This window comes from Haliotis rufescens, unplaced genomic scaffold, assembly GCF_023055435.1.
Source record: "Haliotis rufescens isolate VD_foot unplaced genomic scaffold, xgHalRufe1.0.p SCAF_33, whole genome shotgun sequence".
NCBI lineage: Eukaryota > Metazoa > Mollusca > Gastropoda > Lepetellida > Haliotidae > Haliotis > Haliotis rufescens.
Window position 1 is genome coordinate 902010 of NW_025964035.1, and position 14783 is coordinate 916792.

Below are 14783 nucleotides of genomic sequence, written 5' to 3' on the forward strand. Positions count from 1 at the left end.
TTTAAATTTTCTCTTTATAAACAACATGATACATGGGACATGAAGCAAGTTTGACCATCACTGGAAAGTATGTCATAAATATAAGTGTTACAACCGTTAAACTCTGAAACGTGTTCATAGATAGAATTATTACAACCGTGAGAATCTGAAAAGAATTCATAGTTGCAATTGTTGCAACCGTGAGAATCTGAAAAGTATTCATAGTTGCAATTGTTACAACCGTGAGAATCTGAAAAGAATTCATAGATAGACTTGTTACAACGTGACCCTCTGGAAAGGGGGTTATGTACATATTTGTGATATTGTTGACTCCCTGGAAAGGAGGCCATATGTAATTGGTGCATCCTTGACTATCTCGACAGTACGTCGTGCGACGTTGTAAACAATGAACATGCGTCTACATTCACTGTGACAATGTTATGTCTGTTGATTGATTGTACAGGCAGCGTCAACAAGGCCAGGGTGGTAGTTCTACTACCAAAGGTTTAGTTGTAGCAGGACGAGAACTCGTTTATGGTCGCCTCTCTCTGCATGAATTCGGGGCCTCTTGATAACATGTTCTCAATCGTGTGAACATCTCCCACTGAAACAGAGGTCATTTTAAGGGTAACGCTATTTTTCAGGGCATTATCATTTGCAGAAACCCGAGGTCTTCCATTAACTGCCCGACGAATAGCTAAAATGGATGGAATTTTGTATCAAATAAAAAGAAACAACAATATCGGTTTTGGACTTTTTACTGCAATCAACACAAATGTCACTGACCCACTTTTACAAGTATGGAAACGTCATAGAACAAACCAGATGACGTCACTATTTAACGTGACGTCACCTATGCCTACCCTATGACGTCACCTTACAACGGGCGTGATAATGGCCCGTCGTCAAGCCATATGAGGGCATTATCAAGTTACAGTAGCCCGCTGATTCTTGATAACATGCGGGCGGTTTACTGATAAGTCTATCCATTTTAGCTATAATACATTACAATTCGCTTTAATCGTGTTTGTTTGTTTGTTTGTTTGTTGTTTAACGCCGCACTCAGCAATTTTCCAGCTATACGACGGCTGTCTGTAAATAATCGAATCTGGACCAGACAAGCAAGTGATTGACATCATGAGCATCGATGTTATGTCATTGGAACACGATGGCATGCATCAACCATGTCAGCGAGCCTGACCAACCGTTCCCATTAGTCGCCTCTTACGGCAAGCATAATGGCCTTTTGCGGTAAGCATGGATTGCTGAAGTCCGATTCTACCCCGGATCTTCACGGGTCTCGTTCTAATCCATTCGGTGTAGCACTTTACTTCTACTGCAACAGGGGGCACGGGTGGCCCAGTCGTCTAAGACGCCGCGATTCGCTGTGCAGAGTTGCGTCCCTTGGGCACGCCAGAAACCTATGATTGTGGGTTCGAATCCTGGTTTCCCCCCGATTATGTTTCTAGGTTTGTCAGCACCATACCCGTGCTCGTGGGTTTCACCGAAGTTGTAAACGTCTGAGACCTGCATCACTTCTGGCTTTCCTCCCACATTAAGCTGTCACGCCGTGATATAAATGGAATAATGTTAAAAGCGGCGTTAAACCCAACTCACTCACTCCCTCACACAACTACAACTGTATGGATGATACCTTCACGCCGTCGGCGCTCTTGTATTGTGTAGAATTACGTCAGTTTGGCGTACCAGAATCCGATGATCACGGAAAGGAAGCACATATTCGTTATGATGCTAGTTTTGGTTTGTAAACTCTATGGTTTTACAAAGTGGTAAGCGTCTGGGTGAGTCAGGTTTTACGCCGTATTTAGGAATATTCCGGCAATATCACTGCGGGGACAAAAGAAATGGGCTTCAACATGTGGGGATTCGAACCCGGGTCTTCGGCGACACGAGCGAACGTTGTAACCACCATGTTACCCCACCGACCGGTATGCGTCTGAAACTTACTTTGAGCTAACACGTTAAGCTCATAAGCCATAATATAAATGTTCAAAGCAGCGTTAAATCCAGCTCACTCGCTCACCTTGGGCCAACCTAAAAACGTCGACGTGATTCAGCATTGTGGCATCTTACAGCGCCTTCATGTTTCAAAAGTTGTATTGTAAAGATTCTAGACAATACTCACGGTGTTGAATATGCATAATCCGATTGAACACCACGAATCCAGGCGTGTCTATCGCGGTGATGATTTCGTTGGGGATGACGATCTGGAAACGACACTCCTTGTCGGTTTCAGTCAGAGGGTTACCAAGGCAACGCTCGGCATATCGACCATCAGGATTGAAGAAATGGATCTGTGTTGATGAAAGCAACGAAACATGACTTAGTGGCCTGACGTACACAGCTCGGTGTTGGAAGTTTCAACCTATGGGGAAATACTACTACATCTTCATCAGCCTCAGTTTCAAATAATACATGATGGTCTAAAGAAGCAGGGGGCACGGGTGGCCGAGTCGTCTAAGGCGCCGCAATTCGCTGTGCAGAGTTGCGTCCCCTGGGTACGCCAGAAACCTATGATTGTCGGGCCGGGGATCGAATTATCAGGGCGGGGGACACAAGCAATGGGCTTCACACATTGTACCAATGTGGGGAATCGAACCCGGATCTTCTGCGGAACGAGCGAACGCTTTAAGCACTGGACTACCCAACCGCCCCTCAACAACGGAGAAGACGCGTCTGAAACTCCTTGTGTTCAGCGCATCTGTCATTCATTCACCTCCCGGGGGCACGGGTGGCCCAGTCGTCTAAGGCGCCGCGATTCGCTGTGCAGAGTTGCGTCCCCTGGGTACGCCAGAAACCTATGATACTGGGTTCGAATCCCGGTTCGCCCCGATTATGTTTCTAGGTTTGTCAGCACCATACCCGTGCTCGTGGGTTTCACCGAAGTGGTAAACGTCTGAGACCTGCATCACTTCTGGATTTCCTCACATTAAGCTGACACGCCGTGATATAACTGGAATATTGTTAAAAGCGGCGTTAAACCAAACTCACTCAATCACTCACTAAAGAAGCAAACGCGTGGGACTTCCCAAAGTTCTCATGGTGACGTGATGTCATGAAGCGTGAATGACGTCATTTGATGACGCAATCTTATAATATGTGTGGTATATGGAGCCATGTTAATGCAATAGTTTAAAAAGACAGCTTATTGACAACACTGCATCAGTAAGTACCTATTAATTGATGTTTCCCTCAATCTTTCTGCCCAGTATGGTAACTGTAGATGGCAGATGGACATAATCAGGGAGTTTCAGTCTTGAAAGAAGTAAGGATATGGACTTCTCCGTCAATGCAGATGCTGTATTGATTGATTCGCGATTGACTGATTTGACGAGTGCGTCCGACTACTGCTGATTCCGCGTATCGTTCTGTCATGGATATAACATTTGCTTGACATCTAACTGCTATTCACATATAACATTTGGATACGCGTTAAGTCACCGCAGAGATGCTCTTACAGCACGCATGCACGCACGCACTCACGCAAGCATGCATGCACGCACGCACGCACGCACCCCTCTTACCGTGGTGTCTCCCTTGCCAGGCGTAAATGTAAGGCTTGTCCTGACCGTAGCCACCCCCTACCAGGTAAGGATGAGAACCCTGATCTTACCATGACCATCCCCCACCCCACCCCACCCCACCCCTACCACGTGAGGGTGAGAGGGTTGTTCTTACCGTGACCATCCCCGACCCCGCCCCTACCACGTGAGGGTGAGAGGGTTCTTCTTACCGTGATCATCCCCCCACCCCAACCCTACCACGTGAGGGTGAGAGGGTCGTTCTTACCGTGACCACCCCCACCCCCGCCCCTCCCACGTGAGGGTGAGAGGGTTGATCTTACCGTGACCATCCCCCACCCCAACTACGTGAGGGTGAGAGGGTTGTTCTTACCGTGACCATCCCCCACCCCACCCCTACCACGTGAGGGTGAGAGGGTTGTTCTTACCGTGACCATCCCCCGTCCCGTCTCTACCACGTGAGTGTGAGACGGCTGTTCTTACCGTGCCCCACTCCTACCAAGTGAGGCTGAGGGGGCTGTTCTTACCGTGGCACGTCCCCAATACCACGTGAGGGTGAGAGGGTTTTTCTTGCCGTGCCCTCTCCCTACCACCTGAGGGTGAGAGGGCTGTTCTTACCGTGGCGCGTCCCCCCTGCCAGGTGAGGGTGCGGTCGAAGGGGAAGCTGTTCCATGGCACACAGTCACCTCCGTTGAGGACCACCTGGTATGTGGCTGCCACGGGGGTGATAACTCGACGGCGTCTGGACATTGAAAAAGATTAATATTTCTTATGTTTCCTATTCAAAATTACCAATGATATAAGCACTCACTGCAAGTCCTTCGTCTGTCTGCAGTTACCTTCAAGTTGTGGTTATTTTCAAAAGGATAAACTGTGCTTCCCGCCAGGCATAAGGGAGGTAACTCCAAACTTACAAATATGCATTCCATTAGCAATTTATTAGAAACAAACCGAATCGTTAAATTTGAATTTAGTCGAAATTTAGTCGAAACGTGTTGATGCTAGTACAAAAACCGTCCCGTTGAGGCCTTCTGACACTCACTTGTCACCAATCCTCTCTAACAATATCAACACAAAGTTCTTTGGACAAGTACATCTGGACATATGTTTTGATCTACATCTGAAACCAAATAACTGGATCATGTGAATATTTTGATTCCTTCATTTTCAAAGTCGATTCCTACACTCGTCCCAATTACGATCTTTGGTTTATAGACACCAAACCAGAGCTTATGGGTTCCATCAATGTGGCAAACGTCTACGATAAGTTACAAACGCGATTTTAATCCTGAATTAAGCCGCGATGTGCCTGCAACTCACTCACTCACTCACTCACTCACTCACTCACTCACTCACTCACCCACCCACCCACTCACTCACTCACTCACTCACTCACTCACTCACTCACTCACTCACCCACCCACCCACACACTCACTCACTCACTCACTCACTCACTCACGTGTCCATAGTCCTGACCATCTTCGTTGACTGCCACTGAAGTGCTTCCAAGAAACGACCGTAGTTGCTTGGTCGAAGGCTGTAAATTTGCACTAATTCTTTTATTTGCTCCAACGATAGCTGTGCTTTCCTGCAAAAGTCGAACCACTTTATAGTAGTCATATCAGCCCCCATAATCAATATCCAACATGAAACAATACACAGACATGTGTCATCCGTTTCAAAAATATTGTTTAGTTCATAAATCCTTTCATTTGGTTAAATAAATGTCTTCAGCATAGCGGTAACGAAGTCCCAGGTACGTTTGTTTCAGGTGAGGTAAAATGGGGTTTAACGTCGCGTCCAAGATTATTGCACTTATATAGCGACGTGCATGTACGTGTGTGTGTTTGTGTGGCTGCTTGTACTAGTCCGGACTGATGCCTATTTATAGTGCTAGCTCACTGAGATACAATGCCGCAGTTTAACATGAGCGCCGAGCGCCAGACAGGGTAACAACAAGTACCATCTTTTAACGTCTTTAGGTATGACGCGGTCCGGGATCGAACCCCGGACCTTCCGTTCTCCGGGCGGACGCTCTACCACTAGACCACGGAGGCAGTCACATTTGTTTCAGGGTAGTGACCTTCCTTCTGCATACATAAGTACATAAGTATATTTTGTATAAATTGTCAGTTTTCAACTATATTTATGTTTAAACGTACTGAGTTTCAGCTGGTGTCGTGCCCTGTTGTTTGTTCGTTGCCTCTGTCACAGACGTCGTCTCGACACCCTTTGTATCCACTGAAACACGACAAGAAGGAGGTATTATTACTGAATCTAGCCATCCGACTTGTCACCATCCAACCAATCACCGTCTTGTGAAACTATATAAGTTGTTTGTAAGAGCATCCTGACGTCATAATATTTGGTTTGACGTCACTTGTTTGTAACGTAACAATTGGTCAAGATAGATCTAATTGACACAAAGTAAGGTCTTGTGACGTGTTGGGTACAATGTGTGAAGCCCATTTCTGGTGTCCCCCTCCGTGATATTGCTGGAATATTGCTAAAAGCGGCGTAAAACCATACTCACTCACTCACTCTTGTGACGTGTAATGCTACATTCGTCACAAATGGTGTGGGAGATTAAAATGTAAGTCAGAAAATAGTCCACACATATATCTGCTTCCCCCTCATGGAGAGCATTATTTGAAAGTTGGTACTATATGTGAGGATACAAGTAATGTTTAAGGGGAGGTAGATTTTTCACCTTTGTTCACTTGTGCGCCAGCAGATGGGGATGAATCTACTGGAGGTGTTTGTGCAGAGCTAGCACTTGCCCCAGCTGTAGGTTTGACACCGGCATTGATTCCTGTTTCTGACGCCGTACTGGCGCTTGTCCCTGTTGCTGACGCCGTACTGGCATTTGTTACTGTAGTTGACGATGTGATGACGCCTGTTCCTGTTGCTGACGTAGTGCTGGCGCTTGTTGCTGTTGCTGACGACTTGATGGCGCTTGTTCCTGTCGCAGACGCCGAACTGGCGCTTGTTGCAGTTGCTGACGATTTGATGGCGCCTGTTCCTGTCGCAGACGCCGAACTGGCGCTTGTTGCAGTTGCTGACGATGTGATGGCGTTTGTCCCTGTCGCAGACGCCGAACTGGCGCTTGTTGGTGTTGCTGACGATGTGATGGCGTTTGTTCCTGTTGCTGACGATGTGATCGCGTTTGTTCCGGTTGCTGACGAAGTGATGGCACTGGTTCCTGCCAGTGGTGTGCTAGCACCTATTCCTGTTCCTGACGATGTGATGGCGTTTGTTCCTGTTTGTGACGAGGTGATGGAGCTTGTTCCTGTTGCTGACGATGTGATGGCGTTTGTTCCTCTTGCTGATGAAGTGATGGCACTGGCTCCTGTCAGTGATGTGCTAGCACCTATTCCTGTGGTTGCTGAGGTGCCTGCACTTGTTCCAGTTGTTGCAGTTGCCGCTATTGCGGGGGAACCAGAGCTCTTCCAGGTAAGAGATGTAGGCGCCACTGTTGTGCTTGGAGAACTAACACTTATTTTAGTACTTGGTGCAGAAGATGAAACAGTACTAGCAACGACTGTGGTTGAGGTACTTGTGATGGGTGTAGTGGAAGCGACGGAAGCTATTGTGGTTGAAGATCCAGTGACAGGCTCAGATGAGGAAGCGTTAACTGTCCAAGGAGCAGGTGATGCATTCACAACGGCCGCGAATAAGGTATCGGCGCTGGAGGCAGCTGTGGATGAAGTAGAATATGTTGAATCTACAGTTGTAGGGAACGAAACACAACTGCCTCCAACAGAGGCCGTGAAACTATGACTAGTTCCGACTGTATAAGGACCAACGTTACCTGTAGCTAATTAAAGGGCACTAGTTGTGGAATAAGAGGTGAAATGGGGTTTAACGTGGCGTTCAAAATTATTGCACTTATCTCGCGACGTGCATGCACGTGTGTCTGGCTGCTTGTACTAGTCCGGACAAATGCCGGATTCATTGAGATATCATGCCGAAGGATAAACATGGATAACCTACTCAGACACGGTAGACTTAAGCCTTTGTTTTATCGCCTTCCTGCCGAGCGCCAGACAGGGTGACAACAAGTACTACCTTTTAGCGTCTTTTGTTACGACGCGGCAAGGGGATAGAACCACCCTGGGCGGACGCTCTATCCACTATATTGTATGGAACCGTTGACCTTCAGCTCTTTGGACATGTGGAAGACTATGTTTTGTTTTGTTTTTCGTTTGTTTAACGCCGCTAGCTATAAGGCCGCCCGAACATAACCCAATGATTGATTGAGTGAGTGAGTATAGTTTTACGCCGTTTTAGCAATATTCCAGCAATATCACGGAGGGGAACACCAGAAATAGGCTTCGTCGTCGTGACAAGCGAACACTTTAACCACTAGGCAACCCCACCGCCCTTCCAATGATTGACATCATGAGCATTGATCTACGAAATTCGGATACGATGACATGCGTCAAGACTGACCACCCGATCCCGTTAGTCGTCTCTTAGCCAGAGAGGAAATAAGGAATCAGTTGATTACATTACTAGTACTGTAGTGCAGTAAACTACGGTTATAACGAACTCAAAGGGACCACTAATTTTAGTTCGTTGTAGCCGTGGTTCGTTATATGCATATATACAGCATAACTACAGCAAATAGTCGGGACAAAAAAGTAAGTTCGTTATATCCGTCAGTTCGTTAGAAGCGTGTTCGTTATAACCGTAGTTTACTGTACTATTATCTGTGCCTTTACCATTTGCAGCTGCACTATTTTTATCTGAGGATAGTAAACCTGATGCTGCACTGGCATTTGATGAAGCTGTTGATGTCGTCGAAGCTGCAATTGTGGTTACAGAAGAATTCGAGGATGCTTTGGGATCGGTGACAGACGAAGACTGCATGATACCGATGGTCGCACTGGTGGAGGACGAACTGGCGTTTGCACTAGATGACGGGCCAGCATTTGTACCGGTTGTTGATGAAGAGTTGGCACCAGTGGTGTTTGTTGGTGAAGGAGCACTGGCATTTCGTGCCGATGCCGAATTAACTGGGAGTGAGGCAACTGCAGCTGTAGCCGAGGCACTAGCATCTACAGCAGCTGTAGAAGAAGAGGAGTTACCTGTGGTCGATTTATCAGTCGAGACCTTGGTTCCAGGGGTCGATGATAAGATGGACGCAATTGTGCTCGGCGACAGAGCCATCTTTGAAATAGTGGGCACAAGAGATGCCCCGAGTGTGTTGGAGGAGGAGGAGGAGGAGGACTCGCTGGTCCCTGTAGTTGCTGCATCTTTCCCTGCACTTTCTGTTGCTGCTGCGGACGCCGCCGAGGCCTTATCAGAACTGACCTCATTAGTTCCACCGTCCTTAATAAAAAATAAGGGGTTTAAACATTTTACAACGATTTTTATTTTACATCCATGACAAAGAAATTATTTCTCATCGAATATGAGTTTCTTGCTCAGAAGTTGTTTGATCAAGGTTACAACATTCAAGGCCTCAGTTAAGCTTTCAAAAAGATTTATGGGAGACGTGTGGGGGACATTTCCAAATTTGACGCATCAGTGACAAAAATGATGTCCGATGCAATTCCCTATTTTGACTTGTACCATATGTTCCAATGTTATTTCAGGTGAACAGTTGACTTGCATTTGCATGTGTTTGTGACGGGTGCCATGGTGGGACAGGATACGGTCACCTTTTCACCAACACCTGGTATCATTACTATTTGATAGTGATTTATAAACATATGCTCAAGATATAGTCGGAATTGTACAATCCACTCTACTTTATGCAGAGATGCCGATTGGATATGGAAAGGGTTTGTCTCTTTTTTGATATAAATGGTTTGGTAGAACATATCTTCATATCTATATAGAACAGGTCTTCTGATTTCTGTTAATACGAAAGGACAAATGGTCATTTCGAGTTATGACCTTAGTCGCATACAGGCCTCTCATCATAAACACATGCAGCTGAGATAACGTTAGTGAGTGAGTGAGTGAGTGAGTTGGGTTTAACGCCGCTTTTAACAGTATTCAAGTTATATCACGGCGTGTCAGCTTAATGTGGGAGGAAAGCCCGAAGTGATGCAGGTCTCAGACGTTTACTACTTCGGTGAAACCCACGAGCACGGGTATGGTGCTGACAGACCTAGAAACATAACCGGGGCGAACCGGGATTCGAACCCACAATCATAGGTTTCTGGCGTGACCTTGTACATCTGAAGGTTCCGAAGTTTGATATCAATGACCCTGTAAAACCTCATCAATATTACCAAGTATGATAGAGCCACCTGACTATTACGGTCACCTGACTATTACGGTCAGGGCGGATATTTGCCCACTGTTGAAACATGCAAATTGACACTTGTAATCAGACTTACCACGAGACTTCGTTTTACGACGTGTACTGAAATTGAAAATTCAGAAAACATGTCAACACTTGTCACAGGGGACGGAGGAATGTGCGAATGTCTTGCTAAATACATTGTTTGCTAGGCATTTCTTACAAGTTGACGGATGACAACGTTGACGAAAGATGTATGGATAACATCTTCTTTAATATACTGTAACAGCAACTTTTCGGTACAGACGCGTATACCGTTGTCAATCAACACTGGATATTGAAGAAGGTACAGAATTATATATTGTGGATAAAAGATTATCTGATTCAGTAATAGATGGTCAATAAACCTCGTCCTAATAAATGGAGGATCAAATTCAATTTTTTGTTTAAAAAATGGATTGTTTCTCAGATAGATCTACTCAGGGGCGGTCGGGTAGCCTTGTGGTTAAAGGGTTCGCTCCTCACGCCGAAGACCCGTGTTCGATTCACGAAATGGGTACAATATGTGAAGCCCATTTCTGGTTTCCCCTGCCGTGATATTGCTGGCATATTGCTATATGCATATTACTAATAGAAAGCTGGTCTAAACTGTATTATATATTTTATATTTGTGAATATACTTTGCACATTCCGTTTTCGTATTTGTCATTCTTGACACTTTTCATGACCGACGTGAAAACCAGGGTTATAATTGGTTTTCAGTAACCAATGCTTTTAGTAGGAGGTGACCAACGGGATCGGTTAGTCAGACTCGCTGACTTGGTTAGTGCATGTCATCGTATCCCTGATGCGTAGATTTATGCTAGTGGTGTCAATCACTGGATTGTCTGGTCAAGACTCGTCATATGCTGAAATGTTTTCGTGAAGGCACTGGGGACCAACCTTTTGGTGTTTGCCGATGTAGTTTTGATGGGGGTGGATCATAGATCCCTGAACGGAAGAGCGAACATTTTGTTTCAAAAGACATTGCTTATTTTTTAAAAAAGCTGTGCCAAATACTTTTTCCAATTATTTCCAAACCCCCCTTAAACCAAATACCCATTGGTACCAGACAAACAATGTGTGGCTATACTTACATCCATCAATGTGAGCGACTGTCACGGCAACTGCACACAGAGAACATACCATCAATGGAAACATCTTCTGACCAATCTCATTCAAATCAGATCTTAGTTTTCGCTACCGCTAAACAAAGATCTGAGGACATCCCATTAAGGGTCACGTCAGAGCGACCTTTCATCCAACCAATCAGAGCGTCGCTTACCAGATCATGAAAGTGACTGTCGGAATGTGTTTTCCAATCATGCAACCACGAAATATTTAACACGGGGTATTCCGAACGACAGTTACGGGTTTTATGATTATATCCGTACAATCTAGGCCATATATAAGCCATTCCAGAATGTTCTTCTTATCAGTTTTAATTTTTTTTAATCGAGAATATGTCAAAATATGTTTCAAAGCGTAGTCGCCAGTTTGAAACTAGTGTCGTAAAGCTCGAGAAAGCTGATTGGCTATTGTCGATTTCTTGTCAGTCATTAAATTGGTCGGTCAAAAATCGCGAAAGGTCGTTCTGACGTGATCCGTAATGGGATGTCCTCAGATCTTTGTTTAGCGATAGCGAAAACTAAGATCTGATTTTAATGAGATTGTCTTTTGACAAGACACATTCACAAAATAACAACAACCATTATGTTCCGTTAAAAGGTTCTTTCGAAATAACGACAAAAACCGTCCCAGATGCATATTCACTGACTTCACGTTTGTCCAGATATTAAATATATGTTTTAATGGAATAGACATAAATGTGAACACGTCAAAATATTGTTTGGGGTAAGTAAGAGACTAAAACATTTACGTGACACCCTGCAAAAAATATAAGCTATAACACCTATTGCCTTCTCATTAATCAATGGTTTAAAAATATTTTTGATATCTCAATAAAGTATTTCTAAGTGTAGTTCCAGATCTCTAGTTCACCGAGTCTTGTTTGTCAGGAATACTACCATCTACATCTGCCGACATGCAACATTTAGTGGGTTACACTCTTGAACCATGTCAGGGGACGAGCTTCAGAATGACGTCATATGTCTGTGACATCATGTTCTCAAAGTCATATTCTAGACTCATCAGACCCAGACATAATTATAACTATTCAGCATCTACAATAGTTATAAGAATAAACTGCCTGGCAAAAGAAAGTATATATTTGAAACTTAGATTTAACCTAACATCAGATGCTGGATGAGAAGCAACTTTCTCAAACTTAATGATGACAAAACTGAGCTCTTGATCATTAGCTCTTAACAGATGCAGTCCAAAGTACGATTTCCTGGTTTGAAAATTGGGGAGTGTACGGTTGAGCAAAACTCTTGTGCCCGAAATCTAGGCGTGATCATTGACTCAACACTCAGTCTGGATAACCATGTAAGCAGTATGTGCAAAGACAGCTTACTTTCACATCAGGAACATCAGACAGATAGCAAGATACGTAGACACAGCATCAGTCAAGTGCCTAGTCCATGCATTTGTAACATCAAGACTTGACTATTGTAATAGTCTTCTGTATGGTATCCAGCAGCAGCATCTGGATAGACTACAGCGTGTGCAAAACACTGCTGCCAGACTCATCACACGGAAGTCAATGCGTGAACACATTACACCCGTCCTGAAAGAGCTGAACTGGCTACCTGTGAGACTCAGGATCGTGTTCAAGCTGATCATGTTTGTCTACAAATCGATCCATGGGCTATCCCCAGTATACCTCCAGGAACTCACTGCCCTTTACCAACCTGGCCGAACACTGAGATCTGCAAACCAACTACAGCTTGCTGTTCCACCAACCAGCAGAACAACATATGGCGACAGAACCTTCCGAAAAGCAGGTGCAACACCTTTAGATCAAAACTCAAGACCATCCTCTTCAAAAGAGCATACGACTGAGCGCTCTTGAGCAGGCAGTTGTCTGGATAAGTAGCGCTATATAAATGCGTAATTTAATTTAATAATTAATTAATTTAACAATTACAAACGTCATTAAATTGTTACTGGCCTGAAACAGTCGCCGAAACACTGCACAATAAAGGGGGCAAGTGCGGCCCTGTTGTCTAAGGCGCCGCGATTCGCTGTGCAGAATTGCTTCCCTTGGGCACGCCAGAAACCTATGATTGTGGGTTCGAATCCCGGTTCGCCTCGATAATGTTTCTTGATTTGTCAGCACCATACCCGTGCTCGTGGGTTTCACCGAAGTGGTAAACGTCTGAGACCTGCATCACAGAGCAGGCTTTCCTCCCACATTAAGCTGACACGCCGTGATACAACTGGTCTGCTGTTAAAAGCGGCGTAAAACCCAATTCACTCACTCACTGCACAATTAAATTCCAAAACACAACTAAAATATATTCATCATCGAATAACCATTCCTTGTTTGTTTCATTTTCAGGACCAATGAAACATAAGTGTATATTTTCTTTTACCCGTCAGTTCTTTTGTTAGCCTAGTAGTTATTGCTTTAATTTGCCATTCCGGGTTCGACTCCCAACATGGGCACAATATGTGAAGCACAAGTTTGGTGTTCCACTTTCGTCATTGCGTCTCTCAGGCTCGAATAAGTAAAACCTCACTCACTCACTCGCTGCTACCATTGCTGTCCTTCGACAGATCACTGCAGTCGCTTATGTGCTTGTCGTCCTATTGACATTGAGCTAAACGCAATTTCACGGCCTTGTTAAATATTTTCGGACTTACCCATGAAAGCGATCCAGATCATTCTCGGCCCCATTGTCAGATGATCTCTGCCCTTGGCCACTGCGATGCAAAAGATGGAGACAGCAGGATGTGTTTTGATTTTAACTTACGTTACTTTCCACCCTTTGCGTGAGCGTATAAAGTGTCATCACGATTTCAATGCCACACTGACACTTTAAACAATAAAAATATATATATGTCACACGAGGTATCTTTTTCCCCATTAGCGTAAATAAAACCCATGAAATATAACTATTTTTGTTAATATTGTATTGTTTCTCATACAGAGCTGAATGTAGGTGTTGTAAGGAATGGTTTTAATAACGGTTGGATAACCTTTGAGACAAATAGAATGAAACGTAATAAAACTGTCGTGCCATGCTTAGGGTACTATTTAAGATGTAAAGTAGATGTAATGTTATTTTAACTGGCGTCACGCAGACCATGATGACAGGATCGCTTAATCTAGGAAGCGATTTGTCTTGGATTATGACGGGGTTGTGCTGTGTCTACGTGGAACGTACATGCACCTGTCTTTGTATAAGCACATGAACCTTGCACGATAGGTGCTGCTCCCATGAACCCATACAGTTTCTAGATGCTGCCTCTCACGTGGGCGCTGAGTCAATTCATTCACTTTCTTACGCCCAGAAACGATTGACATTGTATAAACGAACAGCAGAGTTCTACTGCGCTAGACTACAGGCCAACATAGGATCTGTTTGACGTGTGAATACCCTGCCGGGCAAAAGAAAGTATACACCCATTGTGGCTAAAAATGAAATAACAGGACATAGTTATTTAATAGTGATGTATCTTATACGGGTATCATAGCTGTGTTTTGGACCCTAACCTGGATGTTTTTCGGCAACTGTTTTCTGCCTAGCAACGTCTTGATAACTTTTTTAATTGTTTTGGTCAAATCCAATTTTCAAGTGTATATTTCTTTTGCCCTGCTGTTATTTATAGTGATTGGGTCAGGAAAGCGCTTCTTTGAACAGTATGTCGGTTAAATTAAGGAATGTCGGTATAAAGTGATACAGGTCTTGCACACTTTCTAACTGTATAGGATTATGCCACACCCAAGGGAAGAAACGGTGAATGCGCGATTTAGTCACCCGTGTCTCCGGTGCAGCATAGCTACTGGAGGCGTTGATGCTGTTTCGATTTGTTTGTTGTCAACGCCGCACTCAGCAAT

The 14783-nt window shown here is 44.5% G+C and overlaps 1 protein-coding gene across 2 annotated transcripts; it reads right to left on the reverse strand.

Moving 5' to 3' along the window:
- Positions 1 to 13688, reverse strand: LOC124151599 (pneumococcal serine-rich repeat protein-like). Of its 2 annotated transcripts, none has more exons than XM_048380874.1 (10): positions 13586 to 13688; positions 10915 to 10944; positions 9876 to 9901; positions 8613 to 8856; positions 6233 to 7219; positions 5685 to 5763; positions 4982 to 5110; positions 4140 to 4263; positions 2126 to 2294; positions 1 to 583 (listed from the first exon to the last, which is right to left on the reverse strand). In XM_048380874.1, exons 1-10 carry the CDS (start codon positions 13617 to 13619, stop codon positions 486 to 488), a joined length of 1920 nt encoding a protein of 639 aa, XP_048236831.1. In that variant the 5' UTR covers positions 13620 to 13688; the 3' UTR covers positions 1 to 485. The 2 variants fall into 2 exon arrangements, with proteins under 2 accessions (XP_048236831.1, XP_046380088.2); XM_046524132.2 differs by having other exon boundaries at positions 8247 to 8856.
- Positions 13689 to 14783: the final 1095 nt, after the last annotated feature.

What these genes read in the sequence shown, in the direction of transcription:
- LOC124151599 (XM_046524132.2), bottom strand. Translation starts at nt 13,619, where the DNA reads ATGGGGCCGAGAATGATCTGGATCGCTTTCATGG. An exon ending in TGGCGCACAAGTGAACAAAG is followed by an intron (nt 5,764 to 6,232) that starts GTGAAAAATCTA and finishes GTCGTGTTTCAG; the next exon opens with TGGATACAAAGGGTGTCGAG. An exon ending in ACGACACCAGCTGAAACTCA is followed by an intron (nt 5,111 to 5,684) that starts GTACGTTTAAAC and finishes CGACTTTTGCAG; the next exon opens with GAAAGCACAGCTATCGTTGG.